Raw genomic sequence first — 27,672 nt, 5'->3', positions numbered from 1 at the left:
CATTTGCAGGGGTGCAACACTGAATCTTAATCCATCTCCAGAACAAGACTTAACCTAACATGTTTCAACTACTACTTTCAGCTGGCCTATGCTGAAAGCAATATTGTCATCATAAAGGAAATGGCAAGTTCAAATCTTTGAATTCTGATTATTTTAATGTCACAGTTATAGTTGATCTCTCTCTTTGGAAGCAGAATCTTTCAGATGAAAAGACAGTGCTCATTAAATTACTCAGAAGTTGAAAACTGACTTGGAATAGAGGTGTAAGCTCTTTATAAGGTCTCTTTTTGGAGATGATGTTAACAACTGTATTGAAATTCCATTCACCTTTAAAATATAATGACTTTCTTTAGTCTTTTAGACAAAAATATCCAAATATTCAATTCACCATTTCTCTTACTGTTTTTACTAACCAGTCTAAATAAATTTATTTCCACTTACAGAAGAAAAAAGATATGATGAACCAAAGATAAAATTTTCATCAGACAGAGCAGACATGAACTGTAGTTTTGATGATCTATTACTCCCCTGAGGCTTAATCCCCTATTTAATGGTGAAACACACTCCTACTGTACAACTCTAATAAGCTGCAGATGTTGCCTTTGTATTGTTGTATGACTTTGTTAATGTCAAGTAACCCTTGACACTGCTACTAATAATGGGGCAATGCCCTTGCTGAAAACCCACTGAGGCTAAAGCAGTTTAATTTGCTTGAACTTGTAGCTTAGCAATCACTCAACCTCCTTATTTTACTAGGACATAAATTTTATCAGAATAGTTTAATTTTATTTAAAATTTTCCAAGTGAAGTTAGTTTCATTAAAATTGCAATTTTTCCATGTTTGTAACATCATGTATCTTTGAAATACATGACATTCCTGCTATTAGTGATCAGCCTTAATCTGTTACCATGTTTGACAGGATTTAGAAGTATGCTGGGAGACAGAGGGAAATCTTTTTTTAAAGTGTCTTACAGTGCATAAGAAAGATAAAACCTCTGTGCTCTTGAAGAATTAGTTTGATACATATCAAGAAACAGGCAAGATCTTCCAAGCCTCCAGTCTTCTAATCTTATTACTATTAATTTCTGTTAACTTCCTGATTTTTCTACCAGAATTTTTAATAAAACCTATATTTCACTTGCTAACACCACTGAACAGGCATTAGGAAGCTTGCTGGTCTGATCCATTTAAGAGTCATAAATAAGTACATTGAGCACTCTTTGCCAGTGAGATGGTATCAGCCATTTAATTTGCATTCTGGGTCATGTGGTATTCTGATTTTCCTTACCTTTTTATATTCTTTTTTACTTTTTCTTCTTTTTTTAACCTCAATGATATTACTGAAAAGGTTGAGTATTTTTTTGTGGTCAGTAAACAGTTTTAAGGACACAGATGACAATAATGCATCTTGAAGATGCAAAATGTCAGTCAACCCTGTAGTCCACTATAGTAATATCCCATGGGTTACATCACAAAATCCCAACATAACCCTCATACCCAAAAGTTGATCTTAAAGAGTTCAAGAATTCTAGGATTTCAGGGTGCCGAAAAGCCATGACAGTGACTCAATAGTTAAGAACTTTAGGAATGTTCGATTTTGACCTTACCCTTCCTTTCCACTCACAACTTTCACAAAGAGTCCCTTTCTGACTGAGTATTTTGAGAATAACTGATCTCCTGCCAGAGCAGAATTGTTTTGCAAAATTGGAAATAGATCAGAGTAACCTTTTGTGATTTATGCAATTTGTAAAAAGGGCTGGTATTTTGCTTTTGGAAGTACATTTGCCATCATAAATATGTTTGGACTGAAAAAGCAAAAGTCCTTTCACCTTTCCTGAGTGTCCAGGAGAGCTGGTTTCAAAGACAAAATTCGGATTAAAGATTTCACTCACTATAATCAAACAATTTACCCATCTGTCTTTGTAATGCTCTATCTTCGCATGCCTCAATTTTAAAGGGTTGGATTACTTTGTTATAAACCATAACATCCTTAAATATATTATAAGCTCTGTTGTTTTATTCTGCTACTTCTAAGTCACTCTTTACAAAGTATTTTGCTTAACAATATTTGGTAACAGCAAATCATAAATGGCAACCCTAGAATTGATTCTGAAGAAGAGAAGGATCAGTTACATTGTGAAAATTCATAAGGACACAGGTGAGAGTAGTACTGCTTTAATAGCCACCAAAGGGCATTCCTGAAGTCTTCACACTGCTAGCATTTTGAGTCAAGGATGATGTGGAAACATGGCTTTGCATTCAAAGGGAGGAGTGTGAGGGTCTGCAGTCTAACATGTGAGAGTCTCTTGTGTTTAGTCTTCCTTTTCTCTTCCAAACCCAAGGGGTTTTATGCTCTCCTGCCTTTCTTCACTGCATCCTGATCATCCACAAGATTCTTGTCTACTTCCATCTGTATCTTGAGAATTTGCTTCTGCCTTGAGACTAACTGGGAAACCACTAAGCAGGTAACTAAAATTGCTGGTTTCTCGATACAAGAGACTACAGAATCAGAATTACAGAATATGCTGAGTTGGAAGGGACCCACAAGGATCATCGAATCCAACTCCTGCACAGGAGTCACATCCAAGAGTCACACCATGTGCCTGAAAGTATTGTCCAAACTCTTCTTCAACTCTCTCAGGCTTGGTGCTGTGAACCACTTTCCTGGGGAGCCTGTTCCCTGTTTGGGAATCCTTGGATTCCCAAAAATCCTCTAGGTGAAGAACCTCTTTCTAATATCCAACCTAAACCTCCCCTAACACAACTTCAGGCCATTCCCTTAGGTCCTGTCACTGGTCACCACAGAGGAGAGATCAGTGCCTGTCCCTTCTCTTCCCCTCATGAGGAAGCTATAACTGCAATGAAGTCTCCCCTCAGTCTCCTCTTCTCCAGGCTGAACAGACCAAGTGACCTCAGCTGCTCCTCATATAGTTTCCCCTCCAGACCTTTCACCATCTTCATCCAAAGGCCCTCCTTTGGACACTCTAACAGCTTAATGTCTTTTTTATATTGCAGAGACTAAAACCGCACACAATATTTGAGGTGAGGCCACCACAGTGCAGAGCAGAGCAGGACAATCCCCTCCCTCGCCCGGCTGGCGACGCTTTGCCTGATGCCCCCAGGACATGGTTGGCCCTCCTGGCTGCCAGGGCACTGCTGACTCGTATCCAGCTTGTCATCAACCAGGATCCCCAGATCCCTTTCTGTAGCACTGCCTTCTAGCATCTCATTCCCCAGTCTGTACGTACACCTGGGGTTGTCCCATTCCACATGCAGAATCTGGCACCTTCCCTTGTTGAACTTCCTATGGTTGGTGATTGCCCAGTCCTCTAATTTGTTGAGGTCTCTCTGCAGGGCCTTCCTGCCTCTGAGGGAGTCAACAGCTCCTCCCAGTTTTGTGTCATCTACACACTTGCTTAGTATCCCTTTCAGTCCTGCATCCAAGTAATTTATGAAGATGTTGAAGAGCACAGTGACCAAGATGGAGCCTTGCAGAACTCCACTAGTGCCAGGTCAGCAGTCTGATATTACTCCATTCACTATTACCCCCTGTGCTCAATCTGTGAGCCAATTGCTCACCCATCACAAGATGTGTTTATCCAGCTGTGTGCTGGACATTTTGTCCAGAAGGATCCTGTGAGAGACAATATCGAAAGCTTTACTGAAATCCAAAAATGTTACATTAACTGTCTTCCCTTGGTCAACTGGGTGGGTTACCTTGTCTTGGAAGGAAATCAGGTTAGACTAGTAGGACTTTTCTCTCATGAAGCCGTGCTGGCTGTGACCAGTGGCTGCGCTGTCTTTCATACTTCCCAAAATAATCTTCTCCATAACTTTACCAGGTGCTGAAGGGAAACTGACAGGCCTGTAGTTACTGGGGTTCTCCTTCTTCCCCTTCTTGGAAATCAAGACAACATTCTCCACCTTCCAGTCAGCTGGGACCTCTCCAGCTTCCAAAGACTGCTCAAAAATCCTTGAGAGCGGTTTGCGATGACATCAGCAGCTCTTTGAGGATTCTTGGATGAATTCCCATTTTCATTTGACTTGACTTGGAATTTATCCAGTGCTTTGGCCCATCATTGCCTCCCATAATCCCATTATAAAAATTCCATTCCTCAGAAATGTTTTCAATTATTCTTACCCTTAAGGAGTTTCATTCAGTAGAATAAAACAAAACCTTCAAAATCTTTTATCCCTCTTGTCTATGTCCTTCCCAGAAAATGTTTGCAGTATTCTCTTCAGACTTCTAGTTCACAGTGGTTCTATGGAGAAAGAAACTCACCAGGAAGATTCCTCTTCCCAGGAGGTCCATTACCAAGAGTCCAATTTTCAGTGATTTCCAGCTCCTTGTAATCCCAAAGAGTCCCTGGGACTGTTTGTTACCATGCAAGCAGATGACTGTATGAAACACCTGTTTGCATTCACTTTCAGTTCTGTGGCTGATCTGAGGCTATCCCTAGGATCCAAACAAACTTATTCTAGTCCCAGTCTCCCATGGGGAGTATGACTCTTTTGGTTCTTTTATCGAGGGTCAGACATGAACTGCTTCAAGATCATAAGAGACCAGGAAAGATCTCCTCTGTAGAGAGTCTGAAGAGTGAAATACTGATCTTCTGCAGGACAAACCTTAACTTTGTAGGAATTTTGAAAATACTTAGGAAATTTGCTTTGGTTTCTTTTGCAAAGCCACAGGCCCAATATGAAATTCAAGCAGTGGTAGTTTTCAGTCAAAAACTGTTGTTTATTCCTGATATATGTTCATGTTGCTGACCACTTCATTTTTATTAGGACAGTTTTTTATCTAGATATAAATGTTTGGATTATTTGCTTTGAGTTAAATATTCGTAACATCTACAAATTTATAAGAAACACTAAATTCCTCTGCAAGAGCATCCATGGCTGAACATTCCTGAGTTTAACACTTCTGGGATTTCACAGACTGTTTTGTCATGAAATAGGGACAAAGGATGAAAATTGTGGAAAGGGTAGTTCTTTTTTATCTCCAAACCTATTTTTAATTCTTACCTACTGTCCATCATTAGTCATTATTCAGTTCCACTTTTGCCTAAAAACAAGGCTACCAACATTCCATGTTATGTGTAGTCTGATTAATGAAAGGCTGTCTTAGGAAAATCTTTAGATTTACAATAATAACTTGAAGTCAAACTTTATTCCAACCCCATTTTCCTGGATATAAATTGTGATATAAACAGATAAGACAATCCTTATGCACTGAAGATAAGAATCAGGCTAAAGAAGTTGTCATTTACTATACATATCTTAAGTAAAGGGAATACTAAAAAAGAAAAATAAACAGATCACATTACAGATTGGGATTCTCTTCTCATTATACTAGTGTAACTTCTGTGACTTAAACTGAGTCACTCATTTTCTTTACAATAAATGAAACAAAACACAGGTTCTAGCATAATTAATCTTTTAGAAAAACAAATTATTAGTTCTTCAGAAGCACAGTTCTGCCTCTTATTACACCAACAATTTCCTGTCCAACTAAATAATTTGGTTTACGTGCTGCTTATTGGGACTCCTTCTGCCAATTGAATAGATTTCCATTTGTTCCCCTTTAAAATTCAATTAGATAAAAATCAGTAAATGCATCTGGTTTTCCCTTACATTTGCGCCAGCCACCATGGGGTTCCCAAGATCACAAACCACCATTCTAGTTTCATTTTCCATCTTGTAATCACAGCTCAATACACGCAGTGCCTGCAACAAAAGGACACCAATATGGAGGTCAGAGATCACAGTGAAATGTATCCAGTTGGGAAAGTGATGCCTTTTTGACTGTGACATTTCTTTTGATTTCGGACACCTGCTCAGTGCACTATCAAAACATTTACTTGCTTATTGTCAGAAAACAGGGGAAAACTGATGCCAGGGAAAACCGAACAGGATAGTTTCCCAGAACCTTAAGAATCAGGATGAGATCACTCTATGTCTAGTTTTAACATACTGGTCTGTTTTTGTGAATCATTCCTATAGCCATAATGACTCAACAGAGAAAAATGAGCAGCAAACCTAGGTGAGGAAAAAGGTCTCATGCTAATTGAAACAGTTGTGTTATCCATCACCAGAAGTCTCTATAGTGAATTTCTGGCATTGGCAGAACTTTATAATGGATCAAGTCTAGACCCTTATTTTCCAATCTATGTTAAAATACTTAGAACATTAAATATTGTTGTAAAAACATAAGCTGTTATCTGTGTTTATAAATTGGCAACAAAGGAGATAGGTTTTCACATTATCAGATATTAAGGTTTTTGTTCTTTATAGCAATCTTTATCACTAGTAGTGTCATCTGTAAACAAAACAGACTCTATAAAAGGAGGAACAGCTATAGAATAGTGCAAATTAGGAGATACAGAATAAGACAAAGCAACAAAATGTGGGTGGTTTTTTTTCTGTTTTCCTCTTTGACATATTCAATAAAAGAAGGTATTTCCATAAAAGTGTAGAAATAAACAAGCTTTGTAAAAGCAGGATCCAGCAAGTTACACTACATTTCCTCTCATCTGTGATTTTCATGGATGAAGCAGTATGTGTAAGTTATATAAAAAGACCTGGGAAATCTCCAGACTACTGACTACCAATTTGTCTTATCTGTAAAAGCCAGCATGGACACGCTGTCCTCATCATTTCCTGAATTTAAAAGAAAAGATAGGGCATGTCCTAAACAGAGCCCATATGAAGCATGCCCTCAACACACACCTCATTGTACACTGACACTTTTACAGTTTGCTAGGAGGAAACAAATTTGGTTACACAGCATGTCCAGTTCACTAATAGCCTTCCCAAGCCTCTCTAGGGTTGGGAGGGAAGGATTTTTACACTCTTTCCAGCTGGTTAATTAGAGGTGGGAAGCAACACGTGGGGGAAGAGAGGGTGTTAACACAGTTGAAATCAAACTTGTCTGGAAAACTATTCATTTTAGCTTGATGTGTGGGTTTATAGTTTTGCTTTTGCTGGGCAAGAAGAGTTGAAATTGAGGTCTAAATGTTATAAAATAAATATTCATCGATATAAGACATTTGGCAGTTTCTTTAAAAATGCTGTATCATAGACCTGCACAGAGTAAATTAGCCCTTATCACACATTTTTTTTGTCCCTCTAAGGCTGAGAAAATAGGGGAGTTTTGTGAGTAGGTTTTCTGCAGTTTGCATGGTATGCTCTTAAGACAGAAAATGATTAATGGTACAGAATTTATATGACCAGCACCACAAAAGCTAATTTGTGCAGCATAAAGATGTGACAAAGGGTCAAGTCTGGTAGAATTCCTTCAATAATGAGATTTACTGCCTTCATTTTTGCACTGATCACCTTTTTGAGGTGGCTAAATACAAAACAGGAAAATTAAAACCAGGCAGGAAGCAAGTAAGCTCAGAGACTTGTACACCTACTATTGTCAGTATCAGTGGGTTCATATGTAACTCAGCCAGATGGAAGTGTTTGCCACAAAACCCTTCTACCTGCCAGTGGTAGCAATTTATATTTTTATAGCAACACATGGTTTTTTTGGCAGTCTTGAGCAGAAATAAAACCCCAACAATTAACACGTGTGCTCCCAGGGTGCTTTTTAACTAGAAAATGATTGGATGCTTTAAGTAATCCAGGCAGTCTACAAACTTGAAACTTTTTGGTGGTCATAGTGATGAGTTACTAATTGATGCCAGAATAGTTAAGCACAACAGGCTGAAGAGTAAAACACCTCCTCTCCTTCCTTGATCATCACATTCCAATTTTATTTTCTGAAGAGAAGTGGATGGATTAGGTACCAGGTGCTGGAATTTAGCTTCTCTTCTAGTCAATGTATAAAGAAGTAGTGTTTGTCCTCATAAGGCTCAAATCACATCTCATCTAGCCAGCCATTATGTACTTATTCTAAGAATTTTCAGGTAATATAAGAAGGTTTCAGGTATTTTTTTTTTATTTTATGAGTGTCATGCTTTAGTTCAGAAAGAAAGTGGCTCAGACCTTATCCATTGCAATATGTATCTGATGTGAACCCACCATTCCGCAGTTTCCAGCCTGAGCAGAGACAGTTCTGCCAAAATACATAATGTTTTTTGGTGTGGAACAAATATCTATTAGGGCTTTGCATTTGCCTAATTTACTTCTAGTTGCATGAGGTAATATAATGTAGTTATACGTTTTTCATTGCAGCTAATTCTAGTAACTCCACACCTTATCCATATGAACAGTTATTACAAGCCAATTGGTTTCCAGTAACTACTAAAGCTGTAGTAATTTATTCATTTACCTCTGGACCTTCTAAGTGTTTCCACAATACAACTAACAAACAACACATTTGATTTCATTGTAAGTCATTCTACTTCAATAATCAGCTTCTGCCTGAAGGAAGTGTCAGCATCTTCAGGAAACAATGAAGCTCCAAAATCACATCCTTGACCTCAAACTTTAAGATTATGTACATTCACTTGCCACTCCACTTTCATATGATCACATATATCCCTGCAAAATGTTACTCATTTTGGTACAGTTGCACAGTCCGTGTACAATATTCTACAGAATCAGTCCTGAGATAACAAGGTAATGACAATTAGCTTGTTACAGGTCAAACACTGTATCGCATAAAGCTGAACACAGGAGGTAGAAGGCAAGTGAATTTTCAGTTGTTGTTGACTTCAACAGCTTCTGAGCGTAATTCAAATGATATAGAATAGCCCAAAAAGTAGTTGAAATAAAAAAAAAAAAAGCAGGTTGGACAGGAAACACTTAAGGGATAAATGTGTTTCTCTATTAGGTAGACTAAATCCAGAGTAGCCCCACAATTAAGTGGACAAATATCCTCTATGAGTATCATAGAGGAAATTATTTGATTCTAAAGATTTTTCAGTTCATCAGAAATGTATCAAGTGATTTATTCAGCTGATTACATTTCATATATTCTGGTCTCAACTATCTGTTTTGCTGGCTGAGGTGAATATTATCTCTGCCTTAACACCAGGAATCTGCAGTTCGGAGAAAAACAGCTACACAGATGACTGTAAACACAGTAGAACCAAAAGTCAATGAAATGTTAGAGGTAGAGCTTTAAGAGCATGATTGCAACAGGCTCTACCACAAATCCACCTGTCTGCTGAAATTACTCTGTATTAAATTAAGTGCAAAGCAGAGAGGAACAATCACTTCCCTGACTGGCTGGCGAAGCTTTGCCTAATGCCTGGGCTTTTATAATTTTCTATTCGAAAGAAAAAGAATGTTAGCACTCTTTCCTAACCCATTCTAGCTTCTCTTTATTCTTCCAAAGTGCCAGAATATTTCATGCCTTTTTTCCTTCCTTTCTCCATAAGTCTATCCTGCTGACGCTATAAAATTCAAATTTTCCTAAAATAATATAAAGCCCTTAATGATCTCTCTCCAGTCCAAATCATAGAATGGTTTCATTTGGAAGGGGCCTTAAAGATCACCTAGTTTCAACTACTCTGCCGTAGACAGGGACACCTTCCACTAGACCAGGTTGCTCCATCCAACCTGAGCTTAAACACTTCTAGGGATGGGTCATCCACAGCTTCTCCAGGCAACCTGTTCCAGTGTCTCACCACCCTCACAGTAAAGAATTTTTCCCAATATCTAATCTAAACCTACTCTCAGTTTAAAATAATTCACCCTTGTCCTGTCACTACGTGCTCTTGTAAAAACTCTCTATCTTTCTAGTAGACTCCCTCTTGGTACTGGAAAGCTACAATTAGGTCATCCTTCTCTTTTCCAGAAGTCTGTACAAACCCAGTTCTCTCAGCCTTTCCTCACAGGAGAGGTGCTCCATCCCTCTAATCAGACGGTGGCTTTCTCTGGACTTGCTCCAACAGGTCAATGTCCTTCCAGTGCTGAGGACCTCAGAACTGGATGCAGTGCTCCAGGTGGGATCTCACCAGAGCAGAGTAGAGGGGCTGAGTCACCTCCCTCGATCAGCCGCCCACACTGCTTTTGATGTAGCCCAGGACACGGTTGGCTCTGGCTGCAAGTGTGTGTTGCCGGCTCATGTCCAGCCTCTCGTCCACCACCACCCCCAAGTCCCTCAAATGATAGACATGTGCCAATATGTGCTGTGAGTTTTGGATTAAGTGCCTCCCCTGACATCCTTTGTGATGTCCAAAAGAGCAGCTGAATATTCCTAAAGAGCAACAAATGAAAAATGTAACCATGTGTAGTATATCAAAGAGAACTTTTGTTTTGTAAATCACAGTCAAAAGAATCAGACGCTTTGCTAAGAGAACAAAAGAATAGGCAATAGAAAAAGGCTGGTTTCTTTAACATATGCTTCTGAGATGTGAAGTTGCAGAGAATTTCCATATTGTCATCTTCAATGACATCATTACCTCTTGTAATTTTTTTTCAAATTAGATTAAAAGCCCATTAATAAAGTCACTGACAGAAGGAGAATAAGGAAATACCTTGTAAGTTACTTTCAGCTTCCTTAAAAACATTTACCTTTAGAAAGGAAATTAACTTGCTTTCTCCCACTCTCACCCTTGAGGCCCTTCTGAACATTCCAGGCACTAACAGAAAAAAGCAGGCTCATGTTGCAACAGCTTGGGAGATTTATGTGCAGATGAGGTGATTCAGACTTGCTGTCCAACAGAGAATACATGAACACTCTGCTTGTTTGCAGGATAGTGTTTCATCTTTGCTCTTAAAAAACAAACAGACCCCAAAAGGAAACACTGCATGTTCAGTACAGCTCAGCAGGACTTCAGTCAACATTAGTCCTTCTGTGAACACTGGCACATTTTGCATTATGACTGCGTTTTTGGCCCATCCATAACATAAAATAATTGGTGACAAAGGAAAACAACTTTGTCAAGTTTATACTGCAGTTAATGTTCAACTATTGAGGATAGCAGACTGAGGATAGCACCCCTAATAATGGTAAAACACTGCTGTGCTGGGAGCATGAGACAGTAGTGTCCAAGTTTCTGCTTTATTATTGCTAATATTTTGATTTTCATTTACCTTATTGTTGCGTTCAACGCCAGTGTAATCTGCTTCAGGCGGAATCTTTATATGTAACTCAGCTTCATAGGCTCCTTCCCCATCATTCCTTGGATTTATTATGAGCATGACACAGTTTTCTTCTCCAATTATTAGCTGATCTGTATCTCTGTATAGAAAATACTACTTGTCAGGAGTTAGAACACGCACAATTTTTATTTACATATGAATAAGGCAGAAGGACATTTTGCTCTCCTAACATCTGTTCTGGAAAATATTCTGTGAAACATAATAAAACATTTTCCATAAGAAATGACCCCATGGAAAAGTATGCCAGCACCTGTGTAGAAAAGAGGTAAAGAGAAAACACTACCGTGGACAAACAAAGCAGACTACCACAGAACTTCTCAGTTACTGGTATAAAATTTCAGAGTCTGACTAGTTTCTAACCAGTAAGAAGTATCTAGTGGAGTAATTACTTGCCACAAGGGTGCCATAAGCATTGTTTCAGCAGGGTATAAAGGTGGTAGTTTTTCTGTCATGTCCATTGTAAAATGAACAATGACAAAAATTCTTCTGAGATCTGCAACAGTGCTGTGCCCTTTCCTTTTACAGGAATGATGGACTGATTTTGATGGCACAGAGTCAGATAACTGTCAGAGGTTCCCATTTTTCCTGCTTAGCCTACTTCTCCCCCCACACGAGAAATTGTTGCCAAGTTTTGAAATCTTTTTAGTCTGAAATTCATTTACTTTACTTTATACTCTCACTGTATACTGAGTTCAGGAGGATTGTGCCCCAAGTTCAAAGTCACTGGCACACTGAAATAAAAAAATTTGAAACCTCCTATGAACAACAATTTGCATTATCTCTTGGCATTCAGAGAACTAGAACCACCTCTAATGAACACCTGCAAAGTCTGTTTTCTGGGACAACCATTAAACACCATAAATGTGATTTGTAAGTGTATATTTCTCCATTTCTTGGTTTTCTAGATGAACTGGATGCACAAATTAAAATCTGGAAAATTATTAGCTCTAGCAAACAACAGAACCGTGTTCTGCATACTTCATTCTGTTACAGCAGTTAGCAGTGTTTGGACTTCCTTATTCACAGCATCATTTATTTTATTTAACTTACGGCATAGCAGAAAGTTGCAAGTCAGGAATGCACAAGTTGTCCTCTCCACAGTCAACTAGAATGTAAGCCTGTATTATTGCAAAATAAAAAAATGGTAATACAGTTTGTACATGCCTCAAAGTCCAAATCACTTCCTTAAAAATCACTAATCTAAGTGTCTAAAATATCCCTAGCGCTGACTTCATGAGTTAATTCTCTGTCTCCTTTCTGTAAGTTCCTTTCCACATGGTAGTTGGAGACTAGACTGTCAACTACATCCTTAGCAGAACAGTATCATCTTTCAGGCCTTTTCCCACACTAACTTGGCTTACGTATTCTAGAAGGCAATCATAACTACGAGCACAACAAAGTTTTGGAAATACTTTAAAAGCCTGTCGGTTCTATATTTATATTCAATTTACGTTTTGAATTAATTAAATCCTTGCTGTGTAATTTCTGGCCATAATTCTCTGTTTTAAGGAAAATGACACACAGCATTTGTAAATGCTTTCACGTTTATATACAGAAAATGTGGCATGCAAAATTCGTACCTGCTCTGTTAATGAGCTTTTCTGGTAATAGTTCAGTATTGGCTTCACAGTCAAACTATCTTCAAAACTGGATTCATCCAAACTATAATTGAAGTTTATATTAATGGGAGATAATTTATCTCTAAATTCTGTTTCATCCTGTGAGTGACATAATAAAAAACAATGGTTTAATACAATTATTTCAGATTAGTATGGCATGTCAACAGTTTCAGACTTCAGTCTTTACTGAATGTAAAGACATGGTTCTTTGAGAGCTGCTGGCCAAATTCTGGCTGCATGAAGTGTTATTAGGAAAGTAAAGTGACTCAGCAGTGACTGGAATGCCCAGAACACATTGCCTCCACAGCCCCTTCTGGAAGAAGCTGGCTTAGCTTAGTAGACTCAGAAATTTTTCAAAGCCATTAGCCTAAAATGAAGCTGTTTAAAAGAGACACACAGAACCAACTCCTATCAGCTGCTGCCCACCTTCCTTCTGAAATGGAGGTAGGACGTGTGGATTTGTGGAGGTAATACTGGTGGTTTGTACCATAACCAAGAATTTATGTGAGTTAGCAATGGTAAAACTCAAAAACTTAATTGCCTAGGTACTTCCTTACATAGTGCTTGAAACTTCTCCACCTCAACTCCCACTGCATTTTTTGGACCAGACTTGGAATCTACTTCAATTGCATGAGGTAATTCCAGCTGCAACTGAGTAACCATTGACCCTTTCTTCTTTACAACTTCAGATCCATGGTTTTATTTTTTCTAAAAGCATTTTTAAATACCTTCAAAATATTTTTTAAAATATATGAATTTTAGGCCAATATTTCTAGTGAGGCTCCTTTGAAATATCTGTTGCAACTGAATTGGCATGACATCTAACATGACTAGCTGACTATCCCACTGTGAGTACTAAAAAATAAAGGGATACTGAAAATGGACAGTAATCTTGCATTTTTGTATCAGGAGATGCAGTATTTGATCAAAATTTCCAGAAGACCATGAAATTAATGTATTTTTACAAAGAAAAACTGTACAGTCTTCAAAAGAAGTCTTTATTTTATACTTATATTGAAAAAAGATCAGCCAAAGATTTATATAGGGAATTTTTTTCAAGGTAGCAGTATGTTCTGGACATTCTGGACATACAAATAAGGCCTATCTTATCTCACATTTCTGTAATTTCGGAAATTGTTCTTCCTTTTCTAGTGGCTACTTTTTTTACTAGTATCTTTAGATCCCTCGTATTACTCAAAAGATGATGACAGTCCAAAATATTTTAAACTACTTACTCTGAGATAAACAAGGAAGTCCTGGCAATGGAGCTGTTTCTGTCTTTCTATCACAATGGAGAAGTAATGATGTGACTGATGGTAGTCAAAGAAAAGGGTCCTCTTAACAGCTCCTTTCTGTTTCAATGAATCTAATTGCAATTCACCTTTCAGCACTAAAGGATACAAACAAATCAAACATTTATTGATTTAATATAGAAACAGAAAGTACTAGTCAATTAGTTATTATTGTATTATAATATTATAGTATTATAACATAGTATTACAATTGATTAATCTAACAAAGTCTTCCAAGGAAAACCAATACATGCTTTAAGTGCCTGTCTCTTTAGCAGCCAACTAGTTTTTGATGCAAAGTATGGAAGATGTGTAATTTAAGCTTTCTGATTACACTGACAGGTCATACGTGTACAGGACTTCTATTGCTTTAAAGTAGTTTTTTTTCAAAACAGAACATTCTCCAACAAGGTACATTCTTGGTTTTATTTGGAAAATGGCTTAATCTGAATCAAAAATCCTTTAACTCAGTAATAGAAGCTTTGTGTCATATATATACATATACATTTTTTTTAAGTGCATTTTCTTGCCTTGGGAGGATCTCATTCCTATCATCCTTCAAAGTGTAAGAAAAAACTACACCTGAAATGGAGCAGGATACAGTAAATTATATGAATAGAAAACATTTCTTACCTATCTTATGTGAAATACTTTGACCTTCAAAATCTGCGCAGAGTCTTACAGTAAAGCTACATATAAAAGAGTAGAAGTAATTATTAGGAGAAAGAAAACTCCCCTAGGAATCAGCAGTTCCCAAGTCATATCTTTAAGTTGTATTTTAGTTTTCTTAAAAAGATGTTATTGAGATCTGTATTTAGCTACCTATTATATTAATTAAGTTAGCAAGTCTCCTAGGCTTCGGTAACCACAGAAGAGCCTCTGAGTATCTTCCTGGCAAAAGTATGGAGAAGAGCCTCTGTTACCAGTATTTCTTGAGACATCCTACAGAGATTACCCTTCTAATATTATTGCAAAAGTTGGGTTCTTTATGCTGACTTTCAGCAAACCACCTTTGTAAGATGCTGTCTGCAGAAGTCCTTCTGGTTCATCACGGTCAAATCAGAAAAATCTTTGAGCATGTAGTCAATACTCAAGCTGTTTTCTAGCAAATCAAAAAATACACAGGATAACAATGTGTTTCACTGGCATTATTATAATATTGTTGCTATTTCAAGAGGTTAAATAAAAAAAATTTGCATTAGCCATTGCTCTTCATCTCCTCACTATTGTTATGCTATATACTAATGTCCCCATGCAGTGGATGCAAAACCAGTAACATAACCTTTAAAATAACCTGTAATCACATTCTAATTGCATGTTTGCTTCCTCTGACAAACGTAATGGAACTGTGCCACATCTGGGATACATGTCACTCTCATGAGCTTAATAAACACTTTTTTATCATGGGGTTAAAAAAAGGCATTTATTCTTGAGGAAACAACGTCGACATGCCACTAAACTACTAAACTGTAGCTTTCAAATGACAATCCAGTCCATGCAGAAATTGCAAATTCAGTCATATTCCTACTTCTTTACAGAAGGATGAGTTAACACATGAAGAACCAATTATTTCCTAATACATAAGGACAAAATAACAACATTGAGGAAAGCTTGTGCAATTGCACAAATAAAATTTGGAAATCAGGTTTCACAGGCCAGTCTTGTATGTCAGAGCATAAGTGTATTTTCTCAAATGCAGACTCAAGAAAAATATACTCAGTGATCTTGATTTGGAGAAGGTAAATAATTTTTGCACTACCATGTCTGAAAAAAGGTTGGGTTAAAACATCCAGGTTGGAATGCTTTACTTGTTCAACAGAACAATTTCAGTGTACATTTTATTTACTACAATGAACAGAATAGTTCATCATACATATTTGAAAACTGAAGTCATATTCTTAAGTGTTATTGAAAGAGTCAAGATTTACTCCTTTGGCTCCAGGCAGAGCATGTCAAAAAGGGAATGGCAGTGCAAAAGAGCAAATACGTGAAGTGAATAATCTCCCAGATTCTGGCCACACAAGAGGCAATGCTATGGCTTTAGCAGAATTCTGCCACACATTTGTGATTTTATTATTTAGTTCAGAAACTGTTCTAAAGACATCAAAGATTTCAATCACAAACCCAGATGAATTTAGACATCCTCATCACTTCGACAGGAAGATGCTGTGGAGAGGCTGAGGGATGCTTCAGCTTCAAGAAAAAGAAAAGCAGGGGCAAAGACCACAAAAGAGGACAGCAGTCTAAAGGATTTATGGAGATTCAAGATCTGAGTCCTAGACACAGTAAGAAATAAAATAGCTGAGCTTTTGTGCTTTCTCATAGGAACAATCAACCAAACAATGCAATTAACAATCAAAGGAAGAAAATTTCAGCGGATAAGAAACAGCTGGGAAATAGTCCATCATCCTAAGGCATATGAATTTTTTATGTGCTATCAATCTTGTCTCTCCAAACAGATCCCCACATCACATTTATTCTGTGCTGAGTCTATCATCACTATAAGCTCACGGTTTGAATATTATTTGACTGTAGTTACAAAAGCAAGGAATTACGAGATCATTTGTCATTGTCGAAAATTTCTTTAGCACACAGGTTTGCAGATGGAGAGAAAGAATGGATAATGCTTTATCAGAAAGGCCATTTAAACTTTAATGCTAGGGACTTCCATTCTGTTTGAGGATGATACCCATCCTGCAAGGTCACAAACCTCTACAGAAGAAGGCAGAGACTGTTATTGTCTACTGATAAATGACCTTTAAACAAACTGTTTCCTCTTTGAGGTATAATATGTAAAAGCAAGTCAATATATTTTTATTATGATGTTCTAATACTTGCCCTGCTTTTAGATTTTGCTATGCCAAAGTCTAAAACAGTGACCAACATAGAGCTTTAATGCCGAAGGTATCCCATGGCTAAGCTACACCATGTGGGCAGGCCATGGTAACACTAGGGCTGCTGGATAGCTCAAAAGACTGCCTTTTGGATGTCTCCAGGGCTACTGAAACTAATACCTGGCTCAGAGATCTCCCACACAGCAATGCAGCTGTGTTGGTAGCAACTGTCACTACCTGCCTCTTTCCTTCTGAGAGCTGACTCTCCATCTTCTGACTCTGGGCCACATGCCTTTGCTTTCTGACCCATGGAGTCGGGACGGCCAACAGTCTATGGAAAATCTCACACAAATCCATCTCAACAATGGTCCTTAGGTCCATATCCATGGGGTACCAATCACATCCTGTTTCAAATTAGGTCAATGGGAAAAGAAAATACTAGCAACAGAAAGGAGCCAAATTAGAAAAATAGTCTGATCTATGCAGTTAGGATAGGCTGAAATATTATTATATTTGGATTTTACATTTTCCATAGGCATTTTGTATTCAGGTTTTTTTTAAGTGTATGTAGAAATGTCTCATTTACTGAATCTAGCTGACCCAAGATTATAAATGTTTTATTACTACTCTAATAGTAGTACATTTGGAGATTAAAAAATGACAATTTTTTCAGAGTATTTTTAATAGTAGGAACTTGAAGATCAGAAATTTTAAACAGCCTACCTCTGGTTTAATGGGTTTGGAGAAAATGGATAGCTGGGTTGCCTAAAGAAGCCTACAAAGAGCATCTCAAATCAGACATCCAAACCCAAAAAGTGCTTACAAATAAAAAATATATTCTACAACTTGACTATTTATAATGATTGGACACTTCTGTGCTACTTTTGGTAAGTCAGGTAACTTCTCCAACCTCTTGCTCCTCTAGGAATTGGACATAACAATATTTACCTTAAATTAGTGCAAAGTGAGTAAATAACAGTTTCAGGTACAATTTAAGCACAAAGTAGCAATAAGGTAGCCAGGGGATTATTGGACCTCAAATAGTAATAAAAATACCAATGCATGGGTAAACTAGACATCTCAATAGCTAGAACCCAGTCTTGGACATAATAAATCACATGATGCGGAAACAGCGTTTGAAAACTTAAAATGTTTGGTTTATTTACCCCTTTTTACAGATATTAACTTGCATCTCTCACATTTTGGAAAAAAAAAAGGTCTTTTTCCCATATTCTTTAATAACTTCAAAGTTGCAGAATTTGTTCCAGATTTGCTAGTTTTGGGAACATAGAAACAGTGCCACTTTACACACAGCAAAGAATGAATTATATGCTTCTACAAGTTCAGGACAAGTCCCTTAGGGCTGTGTATAAAAATGACTTTTTGTGCATGTTTCCTCTGTGCTTCAGCTTTTCAATCATGGCAAAAATAATATTTTCCTAATACTTGGAAATGTACAATAATCCACATTATTCACACACACACTTCCTGGAACTTTTCTGGTAGGAGGTTTCCTTTCATTTTAACTTTGCAGTGTCAGTCAGTAGACTTTTTATACAAGTTGCGCAGCTGACTAAGAGATACACAAATTCATCCCATGGGACTGAGGAATTCTTTGCTTATTGGAGTTTCCCTACTAATTGTTTTAATATGTACAATACAAGCTTATATCAACTAAGGAGAAAAATTACAGCTTGGAAAATAGCAGCTGCTCTTCAGTCATTTTGTAATACAAACTAAATCTTTAGGGAACAGTATTTTAGAATTAAGCAGACAGAAATTAAATTATGCTCCTATTAAAGCTCTTGTAGATATGAACCAAACATCTTCTGGCTTACTGTAGCAGAGAAATTAAAAGTAATGAAAAAAATATGCTACAGGAGTATTCGTTTTTTACTCCCTTTTTTAAAAAATACCTCACAGCAGGAGTATTTTTTTTAAAGAGATATTTTTATCTATTCCTCTTGTGCAAAAAATCACCCTTTTTCTTTCAATACTCTCTTGGTAAATGTTATGGTTCCAAAATCTTTCTCAGTATGACATTAAGCATTTTTTAAAAGTCTTAAAACCTGAAGTTGTGAAAAAAACATAATTTCGATCAATGAACATGCTTCAGCCAAGTGTTGATATTTTAAATTCCTTATTACATTAACTATTAACACAAAAGGTACTTAAAAAATTAGGGTGGATCTTGATCTCTCCTATTCCATGTCTTGTCCTTAATCTTGATCCTATTCCATAAAGGCCAAAGCTTTGCGAAGTTCTGGGACTGTGTAGTTCTACCAAGTGCCTTCTACATTGCTCTGTAGATGGGCAATTTTCTACACTGGGTGTAGAAATGAAGAACATTATGACAAATACGAGAAGTCCTATAAAGTGTAAAAGAAAAGTGCAAGAGTGAAAATCTCTTGACAGCCCCATCCCAGACACATTGAAAGCCCACATATATAGGGGTTTAAGTGTACCAGAGTTTAGTTTCTTTATGGCTTTTAAATGAACTGCTTCTGGTCATGATTATTTTTTATGGTTCATATTTATCAATGTATTCTAAAGACTCTTTTGCTGACTTTTACATTTGAGATGATTTTCGGAACTCATCTCCTATAAAGAACATCTCCAGTGTGAGGAATCCCTCTGACCATCTCTGGTTTAAAAGCAGTGAAAAAATCTGCAGTCATGTATTTTCTGGAGTCCTCCTTTACACTTTAATATTGTTTTCATCCAGCCCACGTCCTGGCAGACTTTCTGTTTCTAATGTTTCTATGTCTGAGAAATCTGTTCCTCAGAGTCTCTTTGGCAAGATGTACTACTATTTTATATTCAACATGCACATGTTTATGCTCTGTTTTGATTTTAGCTTCCTCATTTGTTATCGTTTCCACTTTTAAACAGTATCTTTTTTTTGTATTTGTATTTGTAATAGCCTCTTTTATCAACTGTTCTGAGGTCCTTTCTAAGCGACCTTTTTCTAGTGCAGTAAACGTGCCTTTATGTGGTATTATGTGCTATTAGATAGCCTTCAACTGTCCTGCAAGCATTTTATATTTGTAACTGATCTTAAATTGTTTTAATTAGCTTCAAGTTTCTTAATGTTCTTTTTCTTTTTAAAGTTAAATGCTACTGTGGTGAAAGGTTTCTCTTTTAAAGATAGATGAAACATTGTCCTGCGTGGTGCACTAAAAAAAAGCTTTCCTCTGACCAAAACCAACCAGAAAGAACATCCTGTGAACTTCTCTCAGAATTGTCAGCCAGATATATTCTCTCTTCCACAAAGGACCAAGATCTGTCTTTCTCCATCAGAAAATGGTGAGCCCACAAGGCCTGCATCATTTTTACTGTTACATTTTCTCAACAAAGGTATGTTTTTTCACACATCAGTGCTTATGTGTTTCATCCATTTTAGCTGTTTTATCTTGCATATAATTTTGCAGCTTGACCATAGGAGAAGCTAAGCAGAAGGAGACTCAGTATATCAAAGGACTTAACTTTTAGCTATGACACAGTTTGACAATCTGTGAAGTATTGGAAGATATAAAAAAGAACTCTACATAGGAGGTTTTTTGTCGTGCTCAGAGCATGTTTGAACATTTTGAACTTTGAACATGTTCAAAAAAAGCTGCAATAAAAGTTATTAATAAGAAGTTATTTGAGAAAGGGGATAAGGATGGTTTCTGAGTAATCATGAACTTACCAGGCCACTAAAAGCTGAGAGTCAGGGAGCTGACAAGTTTTGTTGTCTGGATTCACAATCATAGGGTTCAGAATAAGATAAGCATTCACTGTAACAACAGGTCTGGCTCTGGGGGACAGAAATAAGGTTCACTGCACACAGAAAGAGCACATAAGTACCTAAGTTGAAGCAGAGAAAACACTTAATTGAGGTGGCCACAAAGAAGCCAGAAATGCAGGGTTACTTGGGAGAATGCATTATTTCAATGCTTCTCCTACCCAAAAGAATTTTTTTTTTTTTTTGGTTCAGAAGCTGTGATACGTCCTACTGAGATTTTGACAGTTCCTCATGAAAAAAATCACAGGTAACACATCACTGAAACAGTATCCTATAGTTAACCAATAGATGTGTCCCAGGACTAAAGTACATCAGATGCATTTCATCACATTGGGTTTTCACAAAGGGACAGAGCCTGCCTTTTTGGGATTTACAGCAGTCCTTTGGACATTTGTTTTGTACTCTCTCCACTAACAGTGACATATTCAGACTTGCTAGCTCTGTTTAAGATTCTTAAAAAAAAATAAAAATAATTTGGTTAAAGTAGAAGTTGATGTAGGATATCCTGAGTAAACAATGAAGTAAACTCTGTCTGATATTTCTTGAGAAAATTGGCTTTGTAAATCAGGAATAATCATCAGTAAATTCTGCTGAGTACATGGATATATAGTTGTGGTAATGGGAACCACCCCTCTGAAACTGTTATGAAGTAATGAGATAATCTATAAGCACAAGTAATTTAGAAGAGAAATGAAAACAAGTAAGGGTCCAGATTCTGTTTTTTTTAAGGCAGAAGTACTATTTTACAGTAACTTACATAATTCTGGCTAACTCAGCTTATTACAAAATTACTTTCTTCATATTTTAATACACATTTGAGCTTTTATGATTACTTATCTATATTACTTCAGCAAGACACTGAAAAATAAAATTACTCTCTTCATTTTTGTGCAACATGGAAAACCTTTTTTTCTAGCAAATTTTGGTTAACAATATTCTATTTCACCAAAATGACAGATTGCATATTTGCTACGCTCTGGCCAGGAAATGGCCACCTGCTATTCACTGTCTTAAACTAAATAGAACAGATTTTATTGTTATTGAAAATACACAGTGGATCTAATTCTCCAATGTTTCACACCCTGTGCAGTCATTCATGGCACGGCAAAGTGATGCACTGCAAAGTATTTGCATGATTCTTTAACAGGGAGGTAGGAAAATCAGGTCTATTCACTGCATTCTACAGTGTTAGTTGAAATGAGCTAACATTCCTGTTTTACAAAATTCTTATGCTTTCACAAGCATTCAGTTGAGAAGTAGAACATGCCTTCTCTCCAACAGAGAGAACACAGACAACATGAAGACAGGAATCAAGAAACATGACTACTTGGTTGTAGCAATGGATGGTGAATATTTAAATGTGAACAATAAGCCTGGCTGGACAAAGAGAGCAGTAACAGATTTTTGTTTATGTACTTGGTTTAGTTTTAAATTATAACTCTAATTAAAAAGTGCATTTAGTGGAATTCCATAGTCAGTAAGAAGTTTTTGTTTTGTAAAATGGAATCTTGTGCAATTTTTTTAAACTGAGGCTAAAAGGAGCAGTCTTTATTTTCAATAAATAGTTCATCTCAACATATATGACCACTGAAGAATCAGAGTCACTTTGAAATTTCTTACTAGCATCATTACCTCTAAAAAGAAATTAATTTTCAATTCTATGCCTTTTAATTTTTTTATTTAAAATTAACTGAGGAGTCAAACATTCCAGAAGCTTCTTAAGCTACGACTAAGTATGGAAATTTTCCACTGAAAATTACAAGTTCTGAGCATGAGAAAAAGCATTTGTTTCTCACAAGATGTTTAATTTATCATCTCTAATGATCTGCTTTTACGTATTGCAACAGGGAAACACAGGAATCTGAAATTTGTTTATTTGCAAATCTCTCACCAAAGCTGTAAAATATAAAATCCATTGTATTTACCACATACCTGTAAACAACGGCTTTCCCAGCTCCAAATGCACCCACAATTAAATCTGGAAAAAACAATGGCTTCAGAAGAGATATATAGATGTCTCTCACACATTTTTTCCTGCCTAAATTAGATTATTTACATTAAAAATGCAGTAACATAAAACAAGTACAATATTCCTTTCCATGCAATTTTTTTCAGAAGTGTACCTGAAAGAAAGCATTTCACATTGTCAGAGATCGCCTCAGAAATGTCTCGGTTGTACCCAGTAAGTGCCAATCTATTTAATCCAAGGTCACCCAATCCACAATCTCGCTTCTCTCCAACTTGTATCTCAAAGAGATGCAAACCAATTTCTTCTCACTTTCATACAAGTCATGTTGAAAATTTATGATGTTCCTTCCTCATAATCCTTCCCATCCTGCTTTGTGTTTTAAGTAATTTGTTCATTAATTTAAGCATTACATCTCTGTGCACATAAAGACAATTCAAGGTCAGAGGATGGTTATTTTCAGAGTTTCTAATATTTCCAGTATTGCAGCAGCGTGTACTAAGGCTTACAACAGTTACCCATCTAAAGCCGTCTTTTTCCCCAACAGTCACCACTCCAAACAGATGAAGTCAACAACCCAAATGCTATACTGGGACTTGGGCACTTCTTTGTTAGTGGTCATTGGCTTGGGTTTGGGAATCTACAGTGTGAGAAATAAAGAATCGGTTTTATTACAAGCAAATGAATTTAGCAAATCACTAACATAAGAGTTTTTCTTTACTAACCTATAGGGCCTATCGCGGAGCTGTAAGACGCCGGATTCAGCCTGGAACCGGTGTCAGGGAAACATGCGAACGGGAATAGGGAACTGTAAATGAATATTGGTAAGGAAACCCCTTATACCACATGGCTGGTCCTGGAAGCTGCCATGCTGCTGGACACTCCACCTCCCAGCACGACACAGCCAACCAGAAAGAGGGGAACGCCTCTTCTATGACGTAAACGGGGTTGAACCTTAAGAATGTTTAAAAAGCGGGACTTTTGAATTGAAGGGGGTGTTCCTGGGAATCCTGCGTGCCTAGGACACCCAACACGTGTTGTAATTTTTCCTTTTCGTTTTATTCCTTTTGTTTTGCAAACTTTTGCCGTCTTTCTAAATTCAATAAATGAGATTTTTCTCACATACAGGACCAAATATTTCCTCTTTTTGCCTCGAGCCCTCACACAGGGTTCCCCAGAAAGATGCAGACTGGTTTGCTGGATCCATTCAGGCCTGCTGGAGAAAAACTGGAGCCAAGCAGTGACTTAAAAAGATCAACTTTCCTGCTGCCTCTGACTTTGTAAAGAGCTTTGTTTGATTTTCAAAGCCCCCAGATGTCCATCTGGGCACTCTTTTCACTCCACTGTTGTTACTATTCGATTTAATTGACACGTGTCCAATTCTGTACACTGAGTTTTACAACAGACCTTGCAGTGGTACAGACTGGAAACCTAAATGGATTTAAATAAGTTAATTAAACCAGTACTCAGGGTTGTAAACAAACCCTTATTTGCTGCTTTTATAGTTTTAGCACTGGTTTGCTTAAGAAGCCCAGGAGTAATCGAGCATGATGCAAATACAAAGCTTTGATGTTAATTAGCTGGATGGGTTTGATCCAGGGCTGGCAGCATGTTTTCTAGTGCTCCTTTGTCTTTCAGATGGCCAGGATTTCACAAGTTTAAACAAGTACTTCACATGGGCATCAGCTGGTCCTACACTGAATTCCACTGAATAATGTACTAATAGGAGAAGGCATGGACAGTTTACGGGTCTGATCCTCTTTTTGTACAACATTTACATTTTTCTAGTTTCATTGGCCTTAGAGAAATATGCTTCAGGGTCAGGAACACTTTAAATAGCAGAAGAAAATGAGTGTTGTTTTTAACTCCTTTTTGGGACATTTATGTGTTCTTTTAATTAGTAGCTTTTTTAGACAACTTGCACACAGTACCAAAATCTAAAGATGTTTAAATAAACAACTATTTGAGACAAAGCCATTGTCATAAAGGCTAGAGTTCACAGAGCTTAATCCTGAAACAAGTGTCTTTGGCATGTATTTAACTGATGTCAAAGGGCACAAAGCTAAGCAATCCTAATGCTTACTTCAAATTTTACTTTGCTCTGAAGAGAAGGGTTCCAAGATGCCCTCTGGTGAATCCATTTTCTGAGATAAAATTATCATAAAAAGTTAAGGAGATGGCACTGAAAGGCACACTGGAATTTGTAAGCTGGTCTATTTACCTGCACCTTCTGCCATGTGGCTTTTCCAGACCTGAAACACCATGTGATAAAGAGCAGAAACTTGCCATGATGCTCCCTAGATCTTCAACCAAATGAAGTAGGAAGATCAACAAGGTCTTACTTCCAGTCTCAATTAATATATTCATTTATTAACTTGAGAAAATTCTTTGATACCCTGTTATTTTTAAAGGACATCTCCATTACCTGTGAGAGACACAGGCTCAGGAAGGAACATGCATCGTGCTCAGCACCCTAGATTTGGTTTGAGTTTGTCCAGCAACCCTAAGAGAAATTGCCAAGGCATGGTATCTCATCTTGCTTCATGGGGGACAGTGACCAAGGAAAACTGCCATGAAACTGGCACTCACCTCACTTCTGAGAAACATAAAAATGAAACGACAGCTGGGTCACCTCACTAATGCAACTCTATCAGGATAGACAGGAAAACATTACTTTGGGGAATCAGAATGATTTGCCGACAGCTTTAGATATAACTTTGTGTAGTCTGTCAGTTTAACTGGACAGTATAAAAAGGGACCGGAAAATAATTAGTATTATACTCTATCTGAGTACGGGTGCTAATAGAAATTTCATAAGAGTGAGAAAACTGCCTAGCTGCAAACCCTGTTAAAAAATCTTTGTGAGCCTTTTTGCTTTTTATTTTCCTCAGCAGATCAGCTGCCAAAAAGGCCAATGATCATGTTTCTATTTGTTTTCTAGGATTTCAGCGTCCATTATGACCCCAAATCTCAGTAGGAAAGGTCCAGAATAAAATTTCCTTTAAATGGCCATCACTTCAGACTTGACCATAGTAAAAAACACAGGACCGTCCAGTTTAGCCAGCTTTACTCAAGAATTTCAGGTAAATACTACAAACAGCCAGCAAACAAAACAGAGTCACTTTCTTCCAATCCTACCATTCTCAACTGCCTTGATCCTACTCTGTTTTTCAGTCATTCTGGTAGCAGGTCTGTAAGTATACCACCTAAGGCTAATTCATATCAACACTTCTCCCTTTTGTCTGAATGAGTCTCTTTTATAATACAACTATATTAATTATTATATTACAAATAAATCCCAAACAGAGCAGTTAGTGTACCATCACCTCAGTAAAACACTCTTTATTGGGATCAATGGCTTTACTCTTATATTATAGTGGGCCCAGTACGGTGATTTCTTTAAGTATCTCGAAGAATTTTAGAAAAGCACACCTATAAATTACACGGATATTAATTTGCCATAAAATGAACAAATTTATAGGAAAATCTTAGGTTCTCTCTACAGTTTTGATTGATTACTCATGTGAAAACATAATTAACTGGTAGAAGCAGTTCAGCTTTTCTGCATTTGCTGGCAAAACCCAAGCCGTTGTTCTGGCTCCCACACACAGCAGTCTGCTCTTGGCAGAGCAGACGCAGCTTCTCATTGATTTAATTTGTTTGTCTTCCACAAAGCTCCTGGACCAACTTCATAATTTAATCATGACTAGATTCCGATTTGTGATATTTTTGGCACAATGCCTATTGTTCACAAAAAAATTTATGAATCTGAAGAACCCTTGCCTCTAAGAAAGAAACTTGAGGATTTTCTTCCTGCTGTTTGAGTTAATGTACTCAGCAGATGGAGCTGTTAAATACTCCTATTTTAATAAGATTAAACTGGATTACTGAAGCTCTGAGGAAATTTTGTCTGATTATCACACTTCTTTCCTTCTCAAAATGTTTCTAGAGTAATCTGTTTACATTAACTACATGATATTCTTAAGCTAATAACGGATTCCAAAATAAAAAGGCATGAAGATGCCCTACCCATTTCCCTTTGCTGACAAAGGCTTGACTAAAAAGAGCAACCAAAAGAACAGGCCAACAACTGTGTTTGAACTAAAGCAGAACACCTTGAAGATGAAGCTTCAGTGGCACTGACTCCAGAATGACTCTCTAAATTACTAAGGAAAAGTTACACAAACATCTAAACAGCTAGGGAGCAGAAACAATAGTGCATAATTTATTTGAGCAATTAACTAATTAACTAATCAACAGCCTTTGAACAATGATTTCATCCAGAGCATTGTTCTGAATCCACCCACACGGTTAAAAGAAACTGGATAAATCATCCTGGTTCACAAACACATTTGAAGAAACCACAGTCTGCGGGAGGATAGGCCACAAGAAGAAAGTAAGTTTAATGAGTAAGTTTTTCATTATAAACTATTTGCTCAGCTATAATCAGCCATCAAGTGACTGAACATATGCTGAAATGTGAGGGTGGAAACCTTACAGCCTCCAAATGCCTGAACTGTGCACAGATAGATGAACCAGCTGGAAGTGCGGCACCATCACCTAGATAATCACAGGCTCCAAGCACTCAGTGGGGACTAGCTTTGAACGGATGCCCAGAAGCCAAAAGAAACAAATTTCTTTCCCATTAAAGAGATTTATGGATTTCTTTGGTTTCTATGAAAATTGAACTATGCTAATAGAAAAAGACAAAATTATAAATAAAATAAACTATAATGCAAAATGCATGCCTTTGCTTCATTCCCTGCTCCAGGCCTTGATGACACACATAAAACTCAGGATGGAGCAAAGGGGCCCTAAAAGTCCCAGAATTACAGGAGAGTGGAAGCTGTCTTGGAAAATTACCATCATGGGGTTCAGATGTCCCAGAGGAGAAGGGAGCCAGGAAGATTGTGCTGAGGCAGGAATTTCATAATACCTTTATGCAAACCTTGAAGAGCTCTGTCACAGAGAATCCCATGGTTATATAAAGTGTGTTACGGGCCTCGCCAGTACGACCTCAGACACAGCACAGTGATGCTTTGCCATATCCTAACCTCAGCACTGAAAACAGCAGCACAGAATCTCATGCAGAATTCCAACTATCACTGTATT

At 37.3% G+C, this 27,672-nt stretch overlaps 1 protein-coding gene across 1 annotated transcript in view; it reads right to left on the bottom strand.

The window, feature by feature from the left end:
- Positions 1–27,672, bottom strand: part of ITGA8 (integrin subunit alpha 8) — a 115,752-nt gene that overhangs the window by 51,529 nt on the left and 36,551 nt on the right. The window contains exons 14-21 of the mRNA XM_027695673.1: positions 22,527–22,572; positions 20,499–20,606; positions 14,607–14,662; positions 13,917–14,071; positions 12,643–12,780; positions 12,113–12,180; positions 10,994–11,141; positions 5,636–5,728 (exon numbers count right to left, since the gene is read on the bottom strand). Coding sequence (XP_027551474.1) covers positions 5,636–5,728; positions 10,994–11,141; positions 12,113–12,180; positions 12,643–12,780; positions 13,917–14,071; positions 14,607–14,662; positions 20,499–20,606; positions 22,527–22,572 — 812 coding nt within the window. The remainder of the gene's footprint in view (positions 1–5,635; positions 5,729–10,993; positions 11,142–12,112; positions 12,181–12,642; positions 12,781–13,916; positions 14,072–14,606; positions 14,663–20,498; positions 20,607–22,526; positions 22,573–27,672) is intronic.

This window comes from Neopelma chrysocephalum, unplaced genomic scaffold (genome assembly GCF_003984885.1).
Source record: "Neopelma chrysocephalum unplaced genomic scaffold, ASM398488v2 Primary Assembly neopelma1_102, whole genome shotgun sequence".
NCBI classification, from domain to species: Eukaryota; Metazoa; Chordata; class Aves; order Passeriformes; family Pipridae; genus Neopelma; species Neopelma chrysocephalum.
The sequence above is the reverse complement of the archived record's forward strand: the minus strand, read 5'-3'. Positions and strand labels throughout refer to the sequence as shown.